The 20,142-nt window shown below is 38.1% G+C and overlaps 1 protein-coding gene across 1 annotated transcript in view; it reads left to right on the top strand.

Moving 5' to 3' along the window:
- Positions 1 to 20,142, top strand: part of PKDCC (protein kinase domain containing, cytoplasmic) — a 70,266-nt gene that overhangs the window by 18,612 nt on the left and 31,512 nt on the right. The window contains 3 exon segments of the mRNA XM_042476955.1: positions 10,087 to 10,209; positions 12,598 to 12,642; positions 12,644 to 12,870. Coding sequence (XP_042332889.1) covers positions 10,087 to 10,209; positions 12,598 to 12,642; positions 12,644 to 12,870 — 395 coding nt within the window.

Raw genomic sequence — 20,142 nt, 5'->3', positions numbered from 1 at the left:
GCTGCTTTTATTTTTCATACAGACATTAATGAATTGGTACAGACTTTTCTTTATACTGTATATTTCATTGTCATTTGATGCCACTGTTTTTATTATATGTTCATGTGCATGCATGCATGTATGTATCTGAGATCCAGCATGGTGTAGTGGTTTGAGCATTGGATTACGGCTCTGGAGATCTGGGTTCAGTTCTTTGCTCGGCCATGAACCCCCCTGGGTAACCTTGTATGAGTCACACACTCTCAGCCTCAGAAAACCCCCCTTATAGGTTCACCTTAGGACTGCTGTAAGTTGGAAGCAACTTGAAGGCACACAATGACAATTCCATAGGCTACTTTGCAGGGTTTGTTGTGAGGATAAAATGGCTGGATAAGGGACCAGGTCTGTTGCTTTGTGTTCTTTGGAAGAAAAATAGGAGAGAAATGTAATATTTTGGCTATTTGGGGGAAAATTGGGGTAGAAATGTAATATTTGTATGTAATGTAAAATGTAATGAATAATATTTAAGATAAAGACACATTTGTATTCCATCTGAAGATCTAGCGCTAGTTTGAAGAATGAAACAAGAGTTGTCCCCAAACAAATAAGATTCCTTTAAGCTTCCACTGTCCAGCCAATAAATTATTATTATTAAATTATTATTATTTTATTTTGCTGCTAGAAAAGGGACAATATCTCCAAAAAAAACCAAAAGTAATCTTCCTTCTCAGCACCTTTCATGTTAAAATGTGTCCTCATATTTTTGTTATTTTAAGGAAAATTTAAAAAAATCTTTAATCTTCTATACCATGCCATTCAGGAATAGTTGGAATGGATTACCTAACGTTCTGTTTTTCTTCAGAATAATACATCAGGTATTTAATTTGAAATGCATTAGTCAACAAATAGGTTCCTGAGTAACTTTCTGTGGCCTCGTCCTTGTTCATTTTGCATCTGTTGTACTTGCCTTCTTCTGAGTATGTAAGCACTGGTGTTTCCCAATTTATTTATTGTTTTGAAAAAATAGTCATTTTTCATTTTAATTTTTTTAGTGACAGTGTGATGTCAGAGACAGAGTGTAATTGAATGGGGAAGTTTCATTTTAAATAGCTGTCCAGCTGTGGTTCCTATGGAGTAATTTTTCTGCAAATTTTTGGGCCTTTTCACACTACAGAAATATAGTGCTATGATTTCACTTATAAGTGGCATTTAAAGTCTCTTTAAAATCTCATAGAATTCTGGGATTTGTAGTGTTGGGAAGGGTACATAGAATTCTCAGCCAGAGAACCCTAGTGCCCCCCCACAAACTCTAAGATCCCAAAGGATGCAACCCTGGCAGTTATAATGCTATAATTGGGCAGTGTGAATGCCTCGTCCTTGTTCATTTTGCATCTGTTGTACTTGCCTTCTATCTTTTTGAATCTCATTTCATAGAGTGAGGATAAAGTGAGGAAAATGCCACGTACTCTGTTCAGAACTTTTTGAAAGAAAGTCAGGAAATGAATACAATAAAGCAGAGAATATTGTTACACTTAATAAATTCAAAGAAAGCCTGTCTATCTTTGTTGTGTCCCTTCACCCAGTGGGTTTTAATGGCCAAGTGGGGATTTGAACCTTCATTTCTAGAGTCATAGCCCAATGCTCAAAGCACTACACCATGCTGAGGAAATGGTATTTGCTTATTTGGAGCTGCTTGGAGGAAAGTCAGGAAATAAACAGGATAAAGGAGAGAATGTTGTTTTGTTGTTGTTTTGACCCATGGTGACTTTGTGGATATCTCCAAGATCCCCTGTCCTCTACTGCTCTGTTTAGTTCCTGCAAACTCATACTAGTGATCTCTTTAATAGAGTCCATCCATCTAGCATGCAGCCTTCCTCTCTTTCTGCTTCTCTCCACCTTTCCTAGCATTATTGTTTTTTTCCCAGTGAGTCATGCCTTCATGATGTGTCCAAAGCATGACAGCTTCCATTTTGTCATCCTGGCTTCCATGGAGATTTTCTGGCTTGATCTGCTCTAGGATCCATTTGTTTGTCTTTTTGGCTCTTCTTCAGCACCACATTTCAAATGGTAATAGGGAATACAATGGCTTGTATGATTCTGACTTTTGTGCTGAGTTGTATATCTTTGCATTTTAGCATTTTTTCTAGTTCTTTCATAGCTGCCCTCTTCATTCTTAATCTTCTGATTTTCTGGTGGCATTCTCCATTCCTATCAATCTTTGATCCCACATAATAAATTAAAAGAAAGTCAGTCCACTAAACTACATGTACTGTATTCATGCTTTTGCTAACTTGCAATGGGTCTTGTTAGTTCCATCACAAGTCTCAAAGCAAAGTGCCAGGTAGTGTCCCTCTAGGGAGGCAGATGGGAAAGTTGATGCATGCATCTCAAATTGATTCTTGTTAAAAGGGGGAGAGGTCAAAGTAGTGCCACCTTCTGGAGATTCACTGAAGGTGGCCATCTGCTGTTCTGCCTTGCAGAGCCCAAGGGAAGCGGCATGGCTAAGGGGGAGAGAGAAAGAGACAGGAGGTGGGCCGAAGGAGCAGACAGATGCGTCTTGGCGAGGAAAGATGAATTACACAAAGTGCTTCTTTATTGCAAGAACGCTTCCCCAAAGGCCCAGATGTTATCCTGAGCTTTTAAGAGTGAAGAAAGGATCTGTTAGCGAGAGCTCTGCTGCTGCTGGAAGCCTGGAGCTGATACAATTGTAAACCAGGCAGAACTATTCATGTCATTATTAGGCAAGCTGTATGCCTCTGCTCTGAAGTGACCGAACATCATTTCTGGATGGTGGGAAAACATGGTGATGGGCAATGGAGAAGTTGATGTGGGGACTTGTTATCAAGAGGGGGATTGCTTTCTCTCCACAGCTTCAGATATATCTGAGCATGTTGGCTGAAAAGCCCTACCATCCTTCCTCTGAGAACTGTTTTCTAAAAAACGAATCCAGGCTAATTTGTCGAAACAGTTATGTGTGTCATGTAAATCACTCCCTGAGGTTCTGTTCTCCGTAGCTGCTTCTTTCAGGGAAGCTGATGATTTGCAACCTCCTCTGCTTTTTTTCTTCACCAAAGTCTGTTCTGGGACTGGTTGCTACTGATTTTAGGGCTATTTCCAAGCTACCAAAGTTTAGAATAGAAGACAGTTTTATGCAAGAAAAGGTCTCAAGATTTAAAGTGTGTGTCTACCTCAAGAGCAAGTTTAAATTGATTTAAGCTTGTCTTGAGTCTTTCCACACACACCCCTTCCCCAGTTTGGGAATGCTGAAAAGTGTTGTTTTGTGAAGAGAGCTGAGGCACCCTATTTCAGAATTCCTTACACAGATTTTGGAGGGAGTAAATCCAATTAAGAGGGCATAAAACTAATACATGTTTGTATTGTATAGCTAGTGTAAAATAAAAACATTGCAGGCACTATTTGAAGTTCCACGAGAAGGGAAAGTTCCTGAGTATGTCTATGGGTGGAATCTGTAGCCTATTACTTATCCTCTGTTGCTGAAAATCATGGTGCCAAGAGCATTTACTGTGGTTAATTTTAAAAAAAGTAATTCATACTTATGAAAGGGAGGGGGCTACTGAGAAATAATCATGTGTGCTGTTTGATAGACTTTCTGTCAGCTGCTGTTGGTGCGTTTTTCAGGAGGAGCCACTCAGATGCTGTTGTATTATTAATTTCTTCAAAGTTCTTTTTGTGTGTCTTCAAGTAATTTCCAACTTATGGTGACTGTAAGGTGAGCCTATCATGGTTTTTTCTGGGCCTGAAAGGGTCTGACTCACCCAAGGTCAACAGTGGGTTTCTGTGATAGAGCGGCAATTGAACTCCGATCTCCTCAGTCCTAATCCTATGCTCAAACCAGTACACCACACTAGCTGTCTTCCTTTAATATTAGGTTTGTTTTAATTTTTCAGGGTTTTGATATTTTTGTTCCAAATCACCATGTTCCAAAATACCATTTTGATATTTTTGTTCCAAATCACCATGTACAGATGTGAGAGCTGGGCAGTTATGGAAAGACTGAATAGAAATGTCCAAATGAATGAATAATATGATTTGGCATGTAGGTCAGGTATACAGTATTGCTTCCCACTCCACGTCTGACTTGGGACACATTGTTACTGGATGTGGAACAACCCATCTCTTTGCCCCTACTCTCCAGTCAAGGTATCCAATTCCCAAGGCCAGACAAGTTATTTTAGCATCTGAGGTAGAAAATATTACATATTATCTCCTGCTGTCAGTAAACATTCTATAAGAAAAATTAAAAATTTGCTGGTTTTTCCCTTGACACCCCAAACTGACTGCCTAAAACAGCTGCTTTAGGCCTTCCTTCTTTCCCTCTTTCCTGAATTTAACAGTCTTGCATATTTTATAGCTTAAATCCCTTAAATTGAGCCAGTGTGGCTCAATGTTGGAAAAAGTGATGTGGAATAATAAAGAAATTTTTATTGGAATCTCCCAGGCCCTTTGTTCTCATGCATGGCTTTTCACATAGATGAAGGCTGGATGTAATATAGATAGGAAGATTCTAGCATTAGCCTTGTAAAATAATTATTCAGCGGGTTCTCTCCTCTTCTCTGCTTGCCTGATGTCATGCCTGTGGAAAGGGAAGGCAAGTAGGATAGCTTTGCAAAATCAGTGATGTCAATGGTAAAGTGATGGATTGGGAATTAGGTCTAGTATGCTTTAGGTGAGAAGTAGTAGTAATTTTTATGACACTCATTCCTAGGTCTCATTCCATAATAGGGATGCCAGAGTAAAAATTGGAGAGGGCTCCTGTCCTTTTAATGATTATGTAGAAGAGGGAATTTCAGCAGGAGTTGCATGGCAAGCAACCCCTGCTGAAATTTCAGCATCTATACACTGTTTAATAATCTAAGATATGTGGATGACACCTTACTACTAGCAGAAAACAAAGAACAGGAACGATTACTAAAGAAAGTCAAAGAAGAAAGTGTTAAGGTAGGCTTAATGCTGAATATTAAGAAAACAAAAATAATGACTAAGATAACAAAAAAATAGAAATAGTCAAAGAATTCCCATACCTTGGATTAAACATTGACCAGAGTGTAGTCAAGAAATTAGAAGAAGACTAGGAAGGGCAGCTATGAAAGAACTAGACAGGATTGTAAAGTGCAAACACATAACCTTGGATACTAAAGTTAGGATCATCCAAACCATTGTATCCCCTATCACCATGCACGGATGTGAGAGCTGGACAGTGAAGAAAGGGGATATGAAGAAAATCAATTCATTCTCAATGTGGTGCTGCAGAAGGGTACTGAGGATACCATGGATGGCCAAAAAAGCAAATAGTTGACTCCTAGAACAGGTCAAGCCTGAACTCTCCCTGGAAGCCAGGATGACAAAATTGAGGTTGTTCTTTGAACACACCATGAGAAGAAAAGACTCATTAGAAAAGGCAATGCTAGGACTGGTGGAGGGCAACAAAAAAAGAGAGGAATATCACAAGTTAGATGGCTGCACTCAGTCAGGAAGGCCACAGGCTTGAGCCTGCAGAATCTGAGCAGAGTGGTAGAGGACAGAGGGTCTTGGAGATGTTTCATCCACAAGAACGCTGTGATTTGAGGCTGACTGGAAGGCAGCTAACAACAACAATGCAGTGATTGTAGATAGTGGAGCCCTCTCTAATTTTCAAATTGGCAAGCCTATTAAAGGGGGTTATTTGGTCAATGTTTCTTGCTGTTGGATCAAGAGACCCATGAGGATCTGTGCTTAATTTCACAGAACCACAGGTAATGCAATACATGAAGCTTAAGAGGATTAAATATAACTGGTGTTCAAACAAATAGACATGTTGTTCCACTTTGCTTGTGATGCTGGTTCCAGAGTTTTGGGAGGTGGGGCTTGGTCCAATGGAAGTAGCTGGGAAGAGGTTGAGGGAAATGGGCTCCCTTTGTCCAAGCCACTTGGACAAAGGGAGCCCACTTCCCTCAACCTCTTCCCAGCTACTTCCATTATCTATTTGTTCCCTCCATCCATTATGTATTTGTTCCCTTCCTCCAGTTGCAGCCCACAATATCTCCTGTACTGAGAGGAAAAGATAACCAGGGGCAATTTTATACTAAACTATTATAGCACTATGATTCCACTTCAGTTACTATGGCTGCATCCTATGGAATCCTTGGGATTTGTAGTTTGCACTAGATGAACTAGAGGAGTGCTCTGGCTGAGCATTCTGGATACTGCTCCCTAAATTGCAGACCCCAGGTTTCCATAGGATTGAACTATGACAGTTAAAAATGGAATCATAATGCTGCAACTGTGAAGTGTGTAAGCGCCCCTGAATGTACTACTACATTTCCAAAGCCGGTAGCTTTTACATAATTTGGGGAAAGAGAGGAGTGAAGCTTGATTTGTGGCTTGGATGAACATAAGTAGCTGGGCAAATTTAAAACCCAAACCTGCCCTCACCCTTGAATTTGGCAGAATCACTAGTTATGTTGTTATTTATAGTGTTGGCATGATACTTTCCTAGTAACTAACATAAACAAAAAGACAAATTTCTTGCCTCCAAGGCTCACAGTCTAATTTTGTACTATGCATGTATGTGTGTCTAAATTCGGGCTTGGAAAGGTTACTTTGAGACTATAACTCCCAGAATGCCAGCATGAGCAGTGGGAGTTATTCACATTTCCAAATTGCAGTGGACTAAATGTATACTCTCTCTCTCTTTCTCTCTCTGCATGTTTGTGTGTGGGACCAAAGTGGGAAACAGCATGTTTTTTTGGTCAACAACTCCCAGAGCATTGCTGGATGGGATATCTGGAATGCTGCATTCCAAGAAAGTAATGTTTCCAAGCTTTGGAAGAGACAGAGAAAATGTGTTGAAGAGAAATGCAAACATTGTTTCAAGCACAAAATTATTTAAAATATTATATCAAATTACTTTCTGGCTGTGGGTATAAAGTGTATATGAAACATAAATGAATTTTGTGTTTAGATTTGGGTCCTATCTCTAAGATATCTCATTATGTAGTATAACCAAATACAGGTATTCCAAAATCCAAAATAAATAAATCTAAAATCCAAAACACTTCTGGTCCAAAGCTTTTCGGATATGGGAGATTCAACCTGTAGTTATAATGAGAGAGGTATGACTATTATGTATGTGTATAACTACTGAAAAGAAAGTTGTAAGCCACACTATTTATTGCATTTCTTTTTATATCTTATTCCTTTCATTTCTTATTTGTCTGTTTTTCTTTCTTTTTCCTTTCTTCCTCTCTTTAAATATGTGTAACTTTTTATTATATTTGAAAATATTCTCATAAAAATGATTATTAAAAAAAAGGGAAAAGTGTGCCCCCCCCCAGCTTTTTTGTTCACTTTTAGAAGAAAATTAAAGGGTTAAGCCAAAGGGTTCATGGAAGTAGTTGGTTCTGACGAGGGGCTTGGAGAAAAAAGTGAACGTGGCACTACTTTAGAGGAAATTGCAGGCATAAGGGACAGCAAGGGAGAACAGGCAGACCCTTTTAAAATAGGAGACCTCCCAAGACACCCCAACTTTAGATTCCAACCCTCCTCCTCATCATCATAAGAAGCAGCAGCAGCAGCACTGCTTCCAGTCTCCTCCAACTGCTTTCATGGCAGTTATTTGCATAATCATTTTAAGTAGAAACTGGCTTACTGATTTTTTCAGGAGCATTTTGTTTTCATTGTCTTCTCCCTTTTCCACTTGGAGCAATGAAAAGCAACAGTTTTGCTAAGGCCTTATCTCGGCATGCACTTTTCTACAAATCTAGCTTTGGGAATCTCACTAAACCCAGAGGGATTGTTTTGTTTGTATATCCTTACCCATTGATGACAGCTTAATAAGGTCCTTTTATTTTTTGTTTTGAAAATGTCACCTTTTGTATTCTGTCTGACCTTTGCTTTTGGAGGAGTGGATGTGTGAAAGGGTTACTTCTCTCAATATAATTTGTAGTTTCCCCCTTAAACCACCACGAAGAGAAATCTAAAGGAACAGTCTGGCTAGCAACAAAGAGATTTCAAAATTCTGAAGATGCATGCTGTTCAAATGTGATGTTCCTCTTTGCTGTGTTTCTTCTGCCATTCAGAATTTAGATGGAAGTCAGTGAGGTGCATAGACACAAACTGTGGTTCTGAATTTGCAAGACCTGAGCAGGGCTGTTAACAGGGTGACTTGGAGGTCTCTCATTCATAGAGCTGGCATAAGTTGGACTTGACAGCAATTAGCAACAACAACAAAATCATTTTGATGGAAAATCAGTGTTGATAGGCCCTTTAAAAATAATACAAATAGTTCTAGAATATAGTGCTAGATATTCTAATTGAGTGTCAAAAAGTATTTCATCTTTCCAGATTTATCACTGGAAGATGGGTCACCTTTCATTCCAGACATCAATAGGAGCCCTTTCTGAGTTGTCTGTTCTAGGGATTAAGGTGCACTGAATTGCCATAAATACATATTTGATGTCAAAGTGCCTTCTACTACTGATGATTTCTGTTTTTAAAAAATTCAATTTGTCTAATATTTCATTTTTAAAAAGCAGATCTTTGGCACAACATTTCAAAATGCAAAGATAGGAAATATTCAGTTGCAGGAAACATTCAGCTGCTTTTAAAATTCTCAGAGTGCCAGGAGAAAATAAGGATGCTGTGGCCTCTTTTATTTCTTTTCTGCCTGTCCCTTTCATCCATGTGTTGCCTCACCTTCCCCACAGATCAGGGTTGTAGGTATGCCACAGAGGAAGCATGGAGTGGTGGGTGGTGAGGTGGGCAACATGGTGGGAGAGGGAACAAAAGTTTCATGTCCTGATGCATCAAGGGCCCCAAATTCTTTTCATAAGCCCAACTAGAGTAGACCCATTGAATCAAATGTCAAATGGTGAGTCAACACTTATGTCAATAATACAGATTTCATGGTTCTGCTCTAACTGAGACTAATAATAGAATGAAGGCCAAGCACTTTTCATGTTCTGCAGCTTTGGATCTGAACCCTACTAAGGGCAACATTAAGTGTCATGTCTTTTTCGGAATATTAATAGCCCATGAACAATTTTTAAAAAGTTAATAGCTGGTTGGAAATAAGGGGCTTGTATGGAACCCAATCTGAAAATAGTACAGTAAGTATGCATGGGAGGAATCCAGCTTCTTGTATGGTACATGTTCTCTTCAAATGATATATTGGACAGGTGTGTTCAATGTCATTGTTAGTTCACATGGACTACAGGTTGTACTATGAATGAAGTTCAATGAGACTTTGCATTACAGTTCTATTTTCTTAGCAACCACTGGGAAGAACTGGAAATCACTGGGATTGCAGCGGTTATGCAATGAGAATTTAATCCTTCCCTCCATTGTTGAGATATTGAGGAAAATCTTCCTTTTAAATCTATTATTTTCTTTGAGGGAATATCACTTATTGGCATGGGTATATTTCCCCTCCTTCAAATAGTATCTCCATTGTGTACAAAAGAACTATAGAATCATAGAACCATAGAGACTCCTCAGGTGTAAACAGATCTTGGACTAAGTGGAGAATTGATGGTGAAAATCCCCCCCCAACCTGTTTCCATTCACAAAAGACTAGGATATATGAACTAGTCTTTCAAGATGAATTGGTTTTCTATAATGCAGGGAGAATCTGGGATGTTGAAAAAGTTCTCTTTCTACTGCTTGAATTGACAGAGTATTGACAAAACTTTACCATCATATTACTGGCACTGAATTTCAGATATGTATTTGAAAGGTGAGATAAAAAAATTGCTGATATAGGTTGAGTCTCCCTTATCCAGATGTTTTTGGATTTTGGAATATTTGCATATACATCATGAGGCATGTTGGAGATGGGACCCAAGTCTAAACATTAAATTCATTTATGTTTCATATACACATAGCCTGAAGGTAATTTTATACATAATCATTTAAATTATTTCATCCATGAAACAAAGTTTGTGTACACTGAACCATCAGAAAACAAAGGTGTCACTATATCAGCCACCTATGTGGAAATTTTTCAGACTTCAGAATATTTTAGACTTCAGAATTTTGGATAAGGGAGGTACAACTTATTCATGCAAATAATATTTTGTTATGTCTCCTTTCCACTCTCTGCCCTCACAGCTCTATGGATATTGTTATCAAGACAGCAATGACATTTCAAATACACTGACTGCCATCACAGAATTGGGTTCACCATTGGAGATGATACAGCTTTTACAGACCTCTTGGGAGGACAGATTTCGTGTAAGTAGTTATTACTGTTTATTTTGTGTTGGAAAATTTTTATTCTACTTTCCATTAAAAAAAAAAAACCAAAGCATTTTACAATGTGAATTCAGACTAAGAAAACAGAACAAAAGTAGTTGATAAAATTAGCAAGAAATGATAAAATGATTCATGAAAATTAATAGATATAAGTGGCAAGATAAAGAATGCTTATTTGCATTCTTCCAGCAAGCTTATTTGCTGCAACTCCAAAGAATAGGACCTGGAGCAATGGATTCAAACTACAGGAAAAGATATTTCAGCTCAACATTGGGAAGAACTTCCTGACAGTAAGAGCTGTTTGACTGTGGAACACACTCCCTTAGAGAGTAGTGGAATCTCCTTCTTTTGAGGTTTTTAACCAGAGGCTGGATGGCCATCTGTTGGGGATGCATTGATTTTGAGTTCCTGCATGGCAGGGGGTTGGACTGGATGGCCCTTGTGATCTCTTTCAGCTCTATGATTCTGGTAAATGCCTGAGCAAGCAAACAACTCTTTAGATTATAGCAGAATCACTCTGTACTGTGAACTCATAGAATTATAGAATCATAGGCGAGATACAGACCACCCAAAAAGGGTGGTCTCCTGCCGCCCTGGTTTGCTGCGCGAGGGAGCCGCAGCGGACAAACTGCGCAGCTCCCTCTTGCAGCAAAAAGAACCCTCAAAAAGCGGGTTCTTTCTGTGGTGTGGTTGTGACACCGCAAAGCACCAATGGCGCACTTGCGGCATCACAAGGGTGCCGAGAAGTACGGACGCTAGGTGTCTGTCATGTCAAAATGGCGGCGCCCGTATGTACAGGGCGCTGCCATTTTGATGCCCCCATCACATGCAAGGGGCAAGAGGCATCTGAAAGCGCCACCCCTCGCACGTCACGATGGCGCCCCATAGGGCCCATCTAGCCAGCACCATAGAATCAGCTGATCTCATTAGAGAAATGGTTCTCGTGGCAAGTATCACAACTGAAAAGGCTGTTCTCCACATTAAGTGAATTTGGAGGAAAAAGTGATCTCTCAGATAACCTACTTTTGAACTGTTTATGGCTAAACCAAGAAAAAGTTAGATTTCTATGCTGTAGTTGCTTTTATCCCTGCTCAGAATGTGCATAGAGGAAAAGCATGGAGAAGGGAGAAATGCCAGAAATATAAATATTTCCTTCAAACCACTAGGGACATTGCCACATGAGTCCTGATCCTGCTGCATTTGTGTCAGTTTTAAAAAATGGAAAATGGTTCCAGAGCAGGCATTATCACACATCTTGCCAGTTGTTGGGGTCACTTCTTCCATTGTGCTGTCTTCCATACTCCTCCTTAACCCTGCCACCCTGTTCTATGCCATATCCAGAATGACTTTCAGCGTTTTTTAAAAAAATTATTACTTTCACCTTTTCATGCAGTTCTGGAGCTCTGCAACTGCAATTTACGTTTTAAAAGAAGGAAAGAAATGGGAGAGGGGGTGAAGGCAATCAGTATGTTTGGAAATAGTGAGCAGGAGAGGAAACACTGGCTCCAAGTGACTACCAATATCACAACTGCCCTGGCAGCAATGTTTTGCATCTGAGGGCTATAAGCTCACTGATGAGTTTCCCCTGTCAGTGAAAAAGGACAGCCAAACCATACTTTGGGTACACAGCAGTTACAGGTTGGAGATGGCGTCATGTGATAAGTATTGCCACAGCCATTTTTTTGCATTGCAGTCATTATTTCAAGCTGTGTGTAGTAATCTCCTGGATGTGGAAGTTCTGTGGTAAGAGTCAAGGTAGTAGTAGATTCCATTGAGATGTTGTGGCCTTGGCAGCTGCCCTGGAGGTGCTGCTTGTTGATACCTGTTCTAGTTGCACTCCAAACTTCACACATTTCTGGCATAAAATGGCTGTAGAAGTTTTTACCCTCATGCAATTGTTTTGCACTGTGAGACTTATTTTATGTCCAGCAACACAGAGCTAAATGCACTCCTCTGTTGTAGCATTATTTCTTCTTGCACTCAGTGGAAATTGCTAGTGTTTCCACCTGGCATTGCGGGGTGAGCACCATCTAGAAAGCCAATACACGAAGTGGGCTTTGAAATTTATCTTGCAGGATTGCACTGCTATATGGCATGCCAAGTCTGTTTGCAAAAGATTTATGTATGCATCTTCATTTTTCTTCTGGGACTTTGAAGGGCCAAAGGCGTATGCCAGAGACAAGAGATGGTTGTGCAGAGAACTTGTTGTGCACACACTTGGCACTCCTAGCTATTGAGTCTGTTTCTCATAATGAAGAAGGCTGAAGGTCTGTTGTCATTTTCTATGAGGTGTAACAATAAACAGACCCATTTGGATTGCCTTGTTGGGAAAGCCACATGTGACAATTTTGGCTTTTGTTATTTTAGATCTGCTTCAGCTTAGTTCAGCTTCTGCATTACCTGGCCCACTCCCCCCCTTGGTTCTGTGACTCTGTTGGATTTTCGACCTCGGCAGTTTGTGATCGTGGATGGAGAGCTCAAAGTGACAGATCTGGATGATGCCAGCACGGAGGAGACTTCCTGCATTAGCAGCAGAGACTGTTTCATGGAGTTCCCAGCAAGAAATTTCACTCTTCCTTGTACTGTTGAGGGCAAATGCCAAAATATGAATGAGAAGAGGAATCTTTACAATGCATACAGGTACTAAACTCACTAGAAATTGACTGCAATGACTGCTGAAAATTCAAAAAAGATACTTGGGTGAAAGAAACTTCCTTATGCATGGAAATTGTTTAACAGTAGAGCAGATTGCCCTGTAAGTGGGTGGCTTTGCTTCAGTGGAGGTATTTAAAGAGAGGATGGGCATTCACCTGTCAAGGATAATGCAGTTGTATTCTGTACTGTAGATCCTGCATTGAGCAAGGGGATTAGACTGGCTCCAAGGTTCCTTCCATCCCCAGACACAGCCTGAGCCATGAGCTCTAGCCATCATATCCTTTGATTAGGGATAATGGGAGCTGCAATTCATCCAATTCTGAAGGGTACCAGGTTGGGGAAGGCAGATATATGCACTCAGAAAAAGGCCATTTCTTCAGTGGCACTGCCAGACTGGAGTGCCTTCCCCAAAGAGTTATTACTAGTCATGATATTGATAACTTTTTGACATTGAGACATCTTTGCTGTGAAATTTTAAGTGACTGTGTTGTCCCACTCTTGTAGTTTTTATACTCACTTTTTGCTTTTGTTTCATAATTCTTGTGTTGTTATTATTTTTTTGTTGTTGGTTTTTTTTAAAAGGTGTATTCCATACCACCCTGGAATCTATCTGATAAAGGGTGGCTGAGAAATATTTTAAATACAGTTCAATAAAATAAGACTTGTTTCTGCTTTTGGATTAGTTTGTGAAGCTTTCATTACTGGGTTTATGTGTGTTAAGATTTTAGCTGAATGTGTTTTGAAGTAAGGCTGAGATGCTTTTTGAAGTAAGGCAATATTAGCAATGAAATCAACTATTTATGGCAGCCATGTTCAACCAGGGAGGTTCCAACTGATGCTTAATTTCAACTTCCAGTTTCTCATAATTGGTCATGCTGGCTAGGAGTTATCAAACTCCCGCACTAGGAACCACTGATTTTGGGAATGGCTGGATTTACTGCATACTGTATCTGCAAGCAGAGAATGGTCAGTCATCCACTGAGGATGCTCTAGACCTGGATTTCTTACATTGGCTGGGGGGGAGGGGGCAGTTTGGCCTAAATCAGCATTTCTCCATCTTTGGCACTTCAGATGTTTGGACCTCAGTTCTCAGAATCACTGACCATAAGCTATGTTGGCTTCGGTCTCTGAAAGTTGGAGTCCAAAATGTTTGAAGGATCAAAGATTGAGAAATGGGTTAGAGAAACTGCAAGGCTCCTGTAACTTTATGATTCTATGAGCTCAGGTCCAGCTCCCCTTTTCTGTTCCCAAAATCCACAGTGATGCCAACAAAGAATCTTGTATTAATCCTTTTTGATGACTTCATTTATATAATTAATACTACGCAGAGGGTGTTTTTATATTCTTTCCCAGGTATGTTTAGCTCCCCTTTTTATATGACAGTGCAATGTGTGCATGTAAGGAAAATGTTTTTCATTACTTTTCAGATCAGATATAGAACAGAGCAGCATCGCTTGAAGTGTCCTATTTATGTTACCAATCTGCTTGTGACCTAATTTTATGTCTTGTGCTTCAGTTTATACTGAGCCTGAACTATTCGCCTTGTTAAAAGTAACCCTGAAAAGAAAGTTGATAGACTATAATAATAGTTTGCAATTTGGCTGGAGAAATTCAGCGAGACATTGGAATTACATATCCTTTAATAGATCATGCCAGTAGGATTCTAGGTTCTCCCATATTAATTTTTCTTATCTGTTCTTTATTTTCAGAGGTGCTAACATTTTTAAAGATTGAACAGTCTACTTCCACTTTTTAAGGGTTTCTTTATTTCTGTGAAAAGGCTTTAAAATTATTATTATTATTATTATTATTATTATTATTATTATTATTATTTATATTCCACTTAATCACTTGGAATCCAAGCAGATTACAACAATAAAACACGATACAGTTAAAATTCTAAAAAACCCTATCCCTCCCCCAGTATAAAAACATAGTAATACTAAAAAGAGATTAAACCAGATAGATATTAAAACAAAGACAGATATTAAAACAAATTCATGATCTCTTGTAAGAGCTTAAAAGAATAAAGGATCTACTCAACTGAGATTTGTTCTCTGTAATGCAAGTCCATGACCTGCTTCAGTCCCCAGAGTTGAAGAAGGATCATTATTTGTACATTCCCAGAAAGCCCAGCATGTACTCAGGGAATCCATGGCAGTTATCATCTAAAAAGATAACCCTTTTCAGCTCCTCAAATCAAAATCCACAGTCATTTACTTGTGCCAGCAGCCCTCAGTGCAACCTGAAACTGAGTGCACATCTCACAATGTCTAGACTAATTGCTTTATCACGCTAGGGGGCAAACAGGATTTACAGTATTTATTTTTTAAAATTTTTAAATTAAAAAAAATTTTTTTTTACAAACCATACATAAAATCCTCACATCATCCTACAACATAACATAGACTACCTACACATTTATAACAAACAAACCAACAAATAACAACCAACACCACCCTTTACATTTAAACAATTACACACATACACTCACAAGTTCTTCTATGTAGTTTTTCCCTCCTAATATATTAACCACTTCCCGAATAATTGTCTGCCTACGTTTCCCATAATCTTATTCCACTCCATATTCTTCTTGATAATTTTCCAGTCATGCTCTGTTATTTTATAGTTACGTCTTCTGTTTTAACTATCTTCCATTATATTCTGCACTCTGGTGCGGTTACACTTCGTATATCAATACATTACAGTTACAGTTTTAGTACATTATTACATTCCTTATTTACATTCAATTAACTCAGAAAAGATAAAAATACCAACACAAAGTGAGACTTTTTCTTTCGTTACCCTCGGCATTCCCCCTCCCCCATCATATTATTCTTAAAACTTGCACTTCAGTTTATATTTATTCATGTCTAGCTATGTAAGTACTATTATCTATTTCTATTAATGTATAGAATCCACTGTATTACCATATCCAATATGAACATACTTGTCTTATTGTTCTTCTTTCTATATAATCACAAGTTTGTCAACTAATACCGTTCTTTCCAGGGACATTCTTCTAATGGGTTAAACTCTTTTTAAATTTCCTCACACACATCCAATCTATCTCTACCTCATTTTTATCTTCTTCTCTCATCAACATTGTAAGCGTGTCCATCTCCATTACCTCATTAAGTTTATATATCCAGTCCTCTTTTGAAGGGATTGCATCCTTTTTCCATTGCTTTGCATATGTCATCCTAGCTGTGGTAAGCATGTACAACAGAATGCGTTTCTTAATTTTTTCTTTATTTGGGTTACAATCTGGAATCATGTTTAATAGAAAAAAAGGGGATCAAAAGGTAATGGTTCTCGAACCATCTTTTCCATTGATTCATGAATCGATCTCCAGTATTTTTTCACACTCTCACATTTCCACCACACGTGGTAGAAATCTGCTCCTGTTTTTTTACACTTCCAGCATTCAGAGTTGCATGTTTTATATATTCTCTTAAGTTTTTCCGGGGATAAATGCCATCTATGGAACATTTTGAAGAAATTGTCTTTGTAATCTTGACACAATGTAAACTTATTTGAATCTTTCACGGCTTTCTCCCATTTCTCCAAGCTGATCTCTTTTCCTATATTTTGCGCCCATTTAATCATAGTATTTTTCACTGTCTCTTGTTCCATTTCTTGATCTTTCAGCAACTTATAGTATCGGGCAATATGTCCTTCTTATCAAAAAAGATCTGATCTATTCCTTCTTTTTTTCCTTAATCCCTTTTTCTAGTTTATCTTATATCTTTCTCATAGCTGTCTATGTAAAAACCAATCCATGTCTATATTTTCTTCTTTTATTTGATCTAAAATTTTGAATCCTAAATCCTTATTTTCCTTTACTGTTGTCAATTGTTTATATGTTACCCATGGGGTAGTCCTATCTTTCCTTGTTCTATTGAATAGAGCTTCTTGTGGGGAGGTCCATGTTGGAAGTTCTCTATAAAATCTTCCTTTGATTTTTGCCCATGTGTTGATCAAAGCTTTCCTTATAATATGATGCATAAAGTCTTTGCTTTGTTATCTCCTGCTTTGTTGTACCACATGAAAGCATGGAACCCAAATCTCATCTTTGTACTCTCCAGACAGAGCAGCTTCTCGTCTTCTAGCCTTGCCCAATCTTCCAGCCATTGCAAACATGCAGCTTGGAAGTAGATTTTTAGATTGGGTAGTGCTAAGCCTCCTTTCTCAATGTCATCTGTCAAGATCTTCCATGCGATTCTGGGTTTCTTTCCTTCCCACAAGAATTTGGCTATCTCTTTTTGCCATTTGTCTGTATCTTTTGTATTGTTTATTATTGGTATATTCTGGAATAAGAATAGTAGCTCTGGTAGTATCTTCATCTTAATGATCGCTACTTTTCCTGCCATAGACAGACGTAATTTACTCCATTTTCCCCATTTTTTCTTTATCTCCATCCACTTTTTCCCATAGTTATTTTCGTAAAGGTCTAGGTTTCTCGTCGTTAGCATAATTCCTAAGTACCTGGCTTTCTTTTTAATTGTAAAACCAGATGTTTTTTCTAGCTCCTTCTCTTCTGTTTCAGACATGTTTTTTGTTAGTATTATTGTCTTATTCTGATTTATACTAAAACCGGACATCTTACCATACTAATTAATTATGTTGATCAGCGGATCTATGCTCTTCAATGGGTCTTCAAGATAATATATTATGTCATCTGCAAACGCTTTCATTTTCCAACAGTATCCTTTCATTTGCACTCCTTGGATTAATTCCTCTTCTCTTATTTGAGTATTTAAGATTTCTAAGACTAGAATAAACAGTAATGGTGACAGGGGGCACCCCTGTCTTGTTCCCCCTTCTATCTTGATGTTTTCTGTCATTTCCCCATTAATCATGATTCTTGCTCTCTGTTCTTTATATATGGCTTGGATCCATTCTGTAAAATTCTTCCCCATGTTCATTTTCTTAATTACTTCTAGTAGAAATCGCCATTTTACTTTATCGAATGCTTTCTCTGCATCTAGCAGTACCATAGCCAGTTTCTTTTCGTTGTGTTGTTCAAAGTATTCGATAATATTCAGCGTTGTTCTCATGTTTGTTCTCATATTTCTTCAGGTAAGAATCCATTCTGGTCCTCGTGGATCACTGATTTTAAAATCTTTTTCAGTCTTTCTGCTATTATAGAGCTAAAGATTTTGTAATCGACGTTTATTAATGAGATCAGTCTGTAATTTCTTTTATCTGTCCTGTCTCATCTTTTGGAATTAAACTTATATAGGCTTCCTTCCAGGTGTTCGGGATGCCATCCTTTCCTATATCATTCAATGTATCTTTTAGTGGTGTTAACAATTCTTCCTCCAGTTTCGTATAGAATACTGCTGGGAAGCCATCTGGACCTGGCATTTTATTTGGTTTCATTCTTCTAATAGCTTCTGAGATCTCTAAACTAGTAAATTCCTGGTTTAGGATGGTCCTTTGATGTTCTTCAAGTTTTCTTATTGTCTGTTCGTCTAGATATTTAGGTATTCCCTCCTTATCTTCTTCATTGTTGCCTGAGTCTTTGTATAGTTCATCATAATATTCTTTGAATACCTTTTGTATCTCTTTCTGTTCTGTTATTGTTTCTCCTTTCTCTTGAATTTCTGCAATAAGCCTTCTATCTTGTTGTTTTCTCAACTTCTGCGCCAGGAATTTTCCAGTTTTATTTCCACTTTCAAAATATGTTTGTCTAGCTCTTTTTAGTTTTTTCTCCACTTCTTTCAGATTTAAGATTTTTAATTTCTGTCGTAAATCTTCTACTTGATTCTTCAATCTTTTATCCCCCTTTTTTTCCATTCCTCCTCCTTTTCTTTTAGTTCTTTATTTAATTTTCTTTCCTGTTCTTTTTCTTTCCTTCTTTGTTCAAACTGTAGTTTCATTAATACTCCCCTGATTACAGTTTTTCCTGCATCCCATATTACGTTATTTTTCATGTTTTCAGTTTTGTTCTCTTTAAAGTACAATTTAGTAGCTTCTTTGATCTTTTTCAGATTTTCCTTATTGTTTAATATATCTGTCTGAAGTCTCCAAGTATATTCCGATTTTTTCCTTTTTATCTCTAACATGATTGGATTGTGATCTGAAGCCCAACCTGGCAGGATCCCCATATAATTGATCCAGGGTAATAGTGTACTGGATGCAAAGAAAAAGTCTAGTCTCGAGAAGGACTTATGAGCTTCTGAAAAAAAAAGTGAACCCTTCAGCTTCCTTGTTTTTAGCTCACCACACACTGGATAATTTAAATTCTTCTGTCATTTTAAAAAAGGATTGTGGTAGTTTGCCTTGATGTTTCCTAATTCCTTGACCCCCAATTGATTTTCTGTCTGTTTTTGGTTCCAGGACTGCATTGAAATCACCTAGAAGCAATATATTTGTATAATCTGTTTTTTTTATTCTCTCATGTAATCTTGTGTAATATTTTTCTCTGTTTTCTGATGGTGCGTAAATACCCACAATTAGTATTACCATATTTTTTACCTCCACTTCTACCGCTATTAATTCTCCTTCTTCATCTTTAAAGATCTCTCTTGCATGATATTTTTTATTCACATAAATTGAAATGCCTCTTTTCTTCTTAGTCTTTAGCGATGAAAAGCAGTTCCCCAATTTTGGGTTTCTAATATATTGAACGTCTTTATCTCTTATCTTTATCTCCTGAATACATATTATATCACTTTTTAGTTTTTCCAGCCGATGAAATATAATACTTCTTTTGTATTTTCCATTGATTCCTTTCATGTTCCAAGATGTAATTTTTAATGTCATAGTTATGGATTGACTTTTGCTTAACTGATACCGCTATTAACTTTATTTTCTAATTAGTTCTCTCTCTCTTTTTTCCTTTCTTTCTTTCTTTCTTCTTTTCTTTTTTTTAATGTGCAAACATTTTAAAGGGGCAAACAGGATTTAAACAAGAGGAAATGCTTGATGTTTATTACACAACATTTCCTGTTTAACTCTCGTTTAAATCCTGTTTGCCCCTTAGTGTGATAACAAGTCATCTGGTAGCCATAGTCCATTAGGCAGGTGACTGTTTTACAAAGTAAATTTTTGGGTGTCACATGGGCAGGCAAATTATTTAGAATCATAGAATCATAGAGTTGGAAGAGACCGCAAGGGCCATCTAGTCCAACCCCCTGCCATGCAGGAAATCCAAATCAATCATCCCCGACAGATGGCCATCTAGCCTCTGTTTAAAGACCTCCAAGGAAGGAGACTCCACTACACTCCAAGGGAGTGTGTTCCACTGTT

This window comes from Sceloporus undulatus, chromosome 1, assembly GCF_019175285.1.
Source record: "Sceloporus undulatus isolate JIND9_A2432 ecotype Alabama chromosome 1, SceUnd_v1.1, whole genome shotgun sequence".
NCBI lineage: Eukaryota > Metazoa > Chordata > Lepidosauria > Squamata > Phrynosomatidae > Sceloporus > Sceloporus undulatus.
This window is presented reverse-complemented; position numbering and strand designations above follow the sequence as displayed.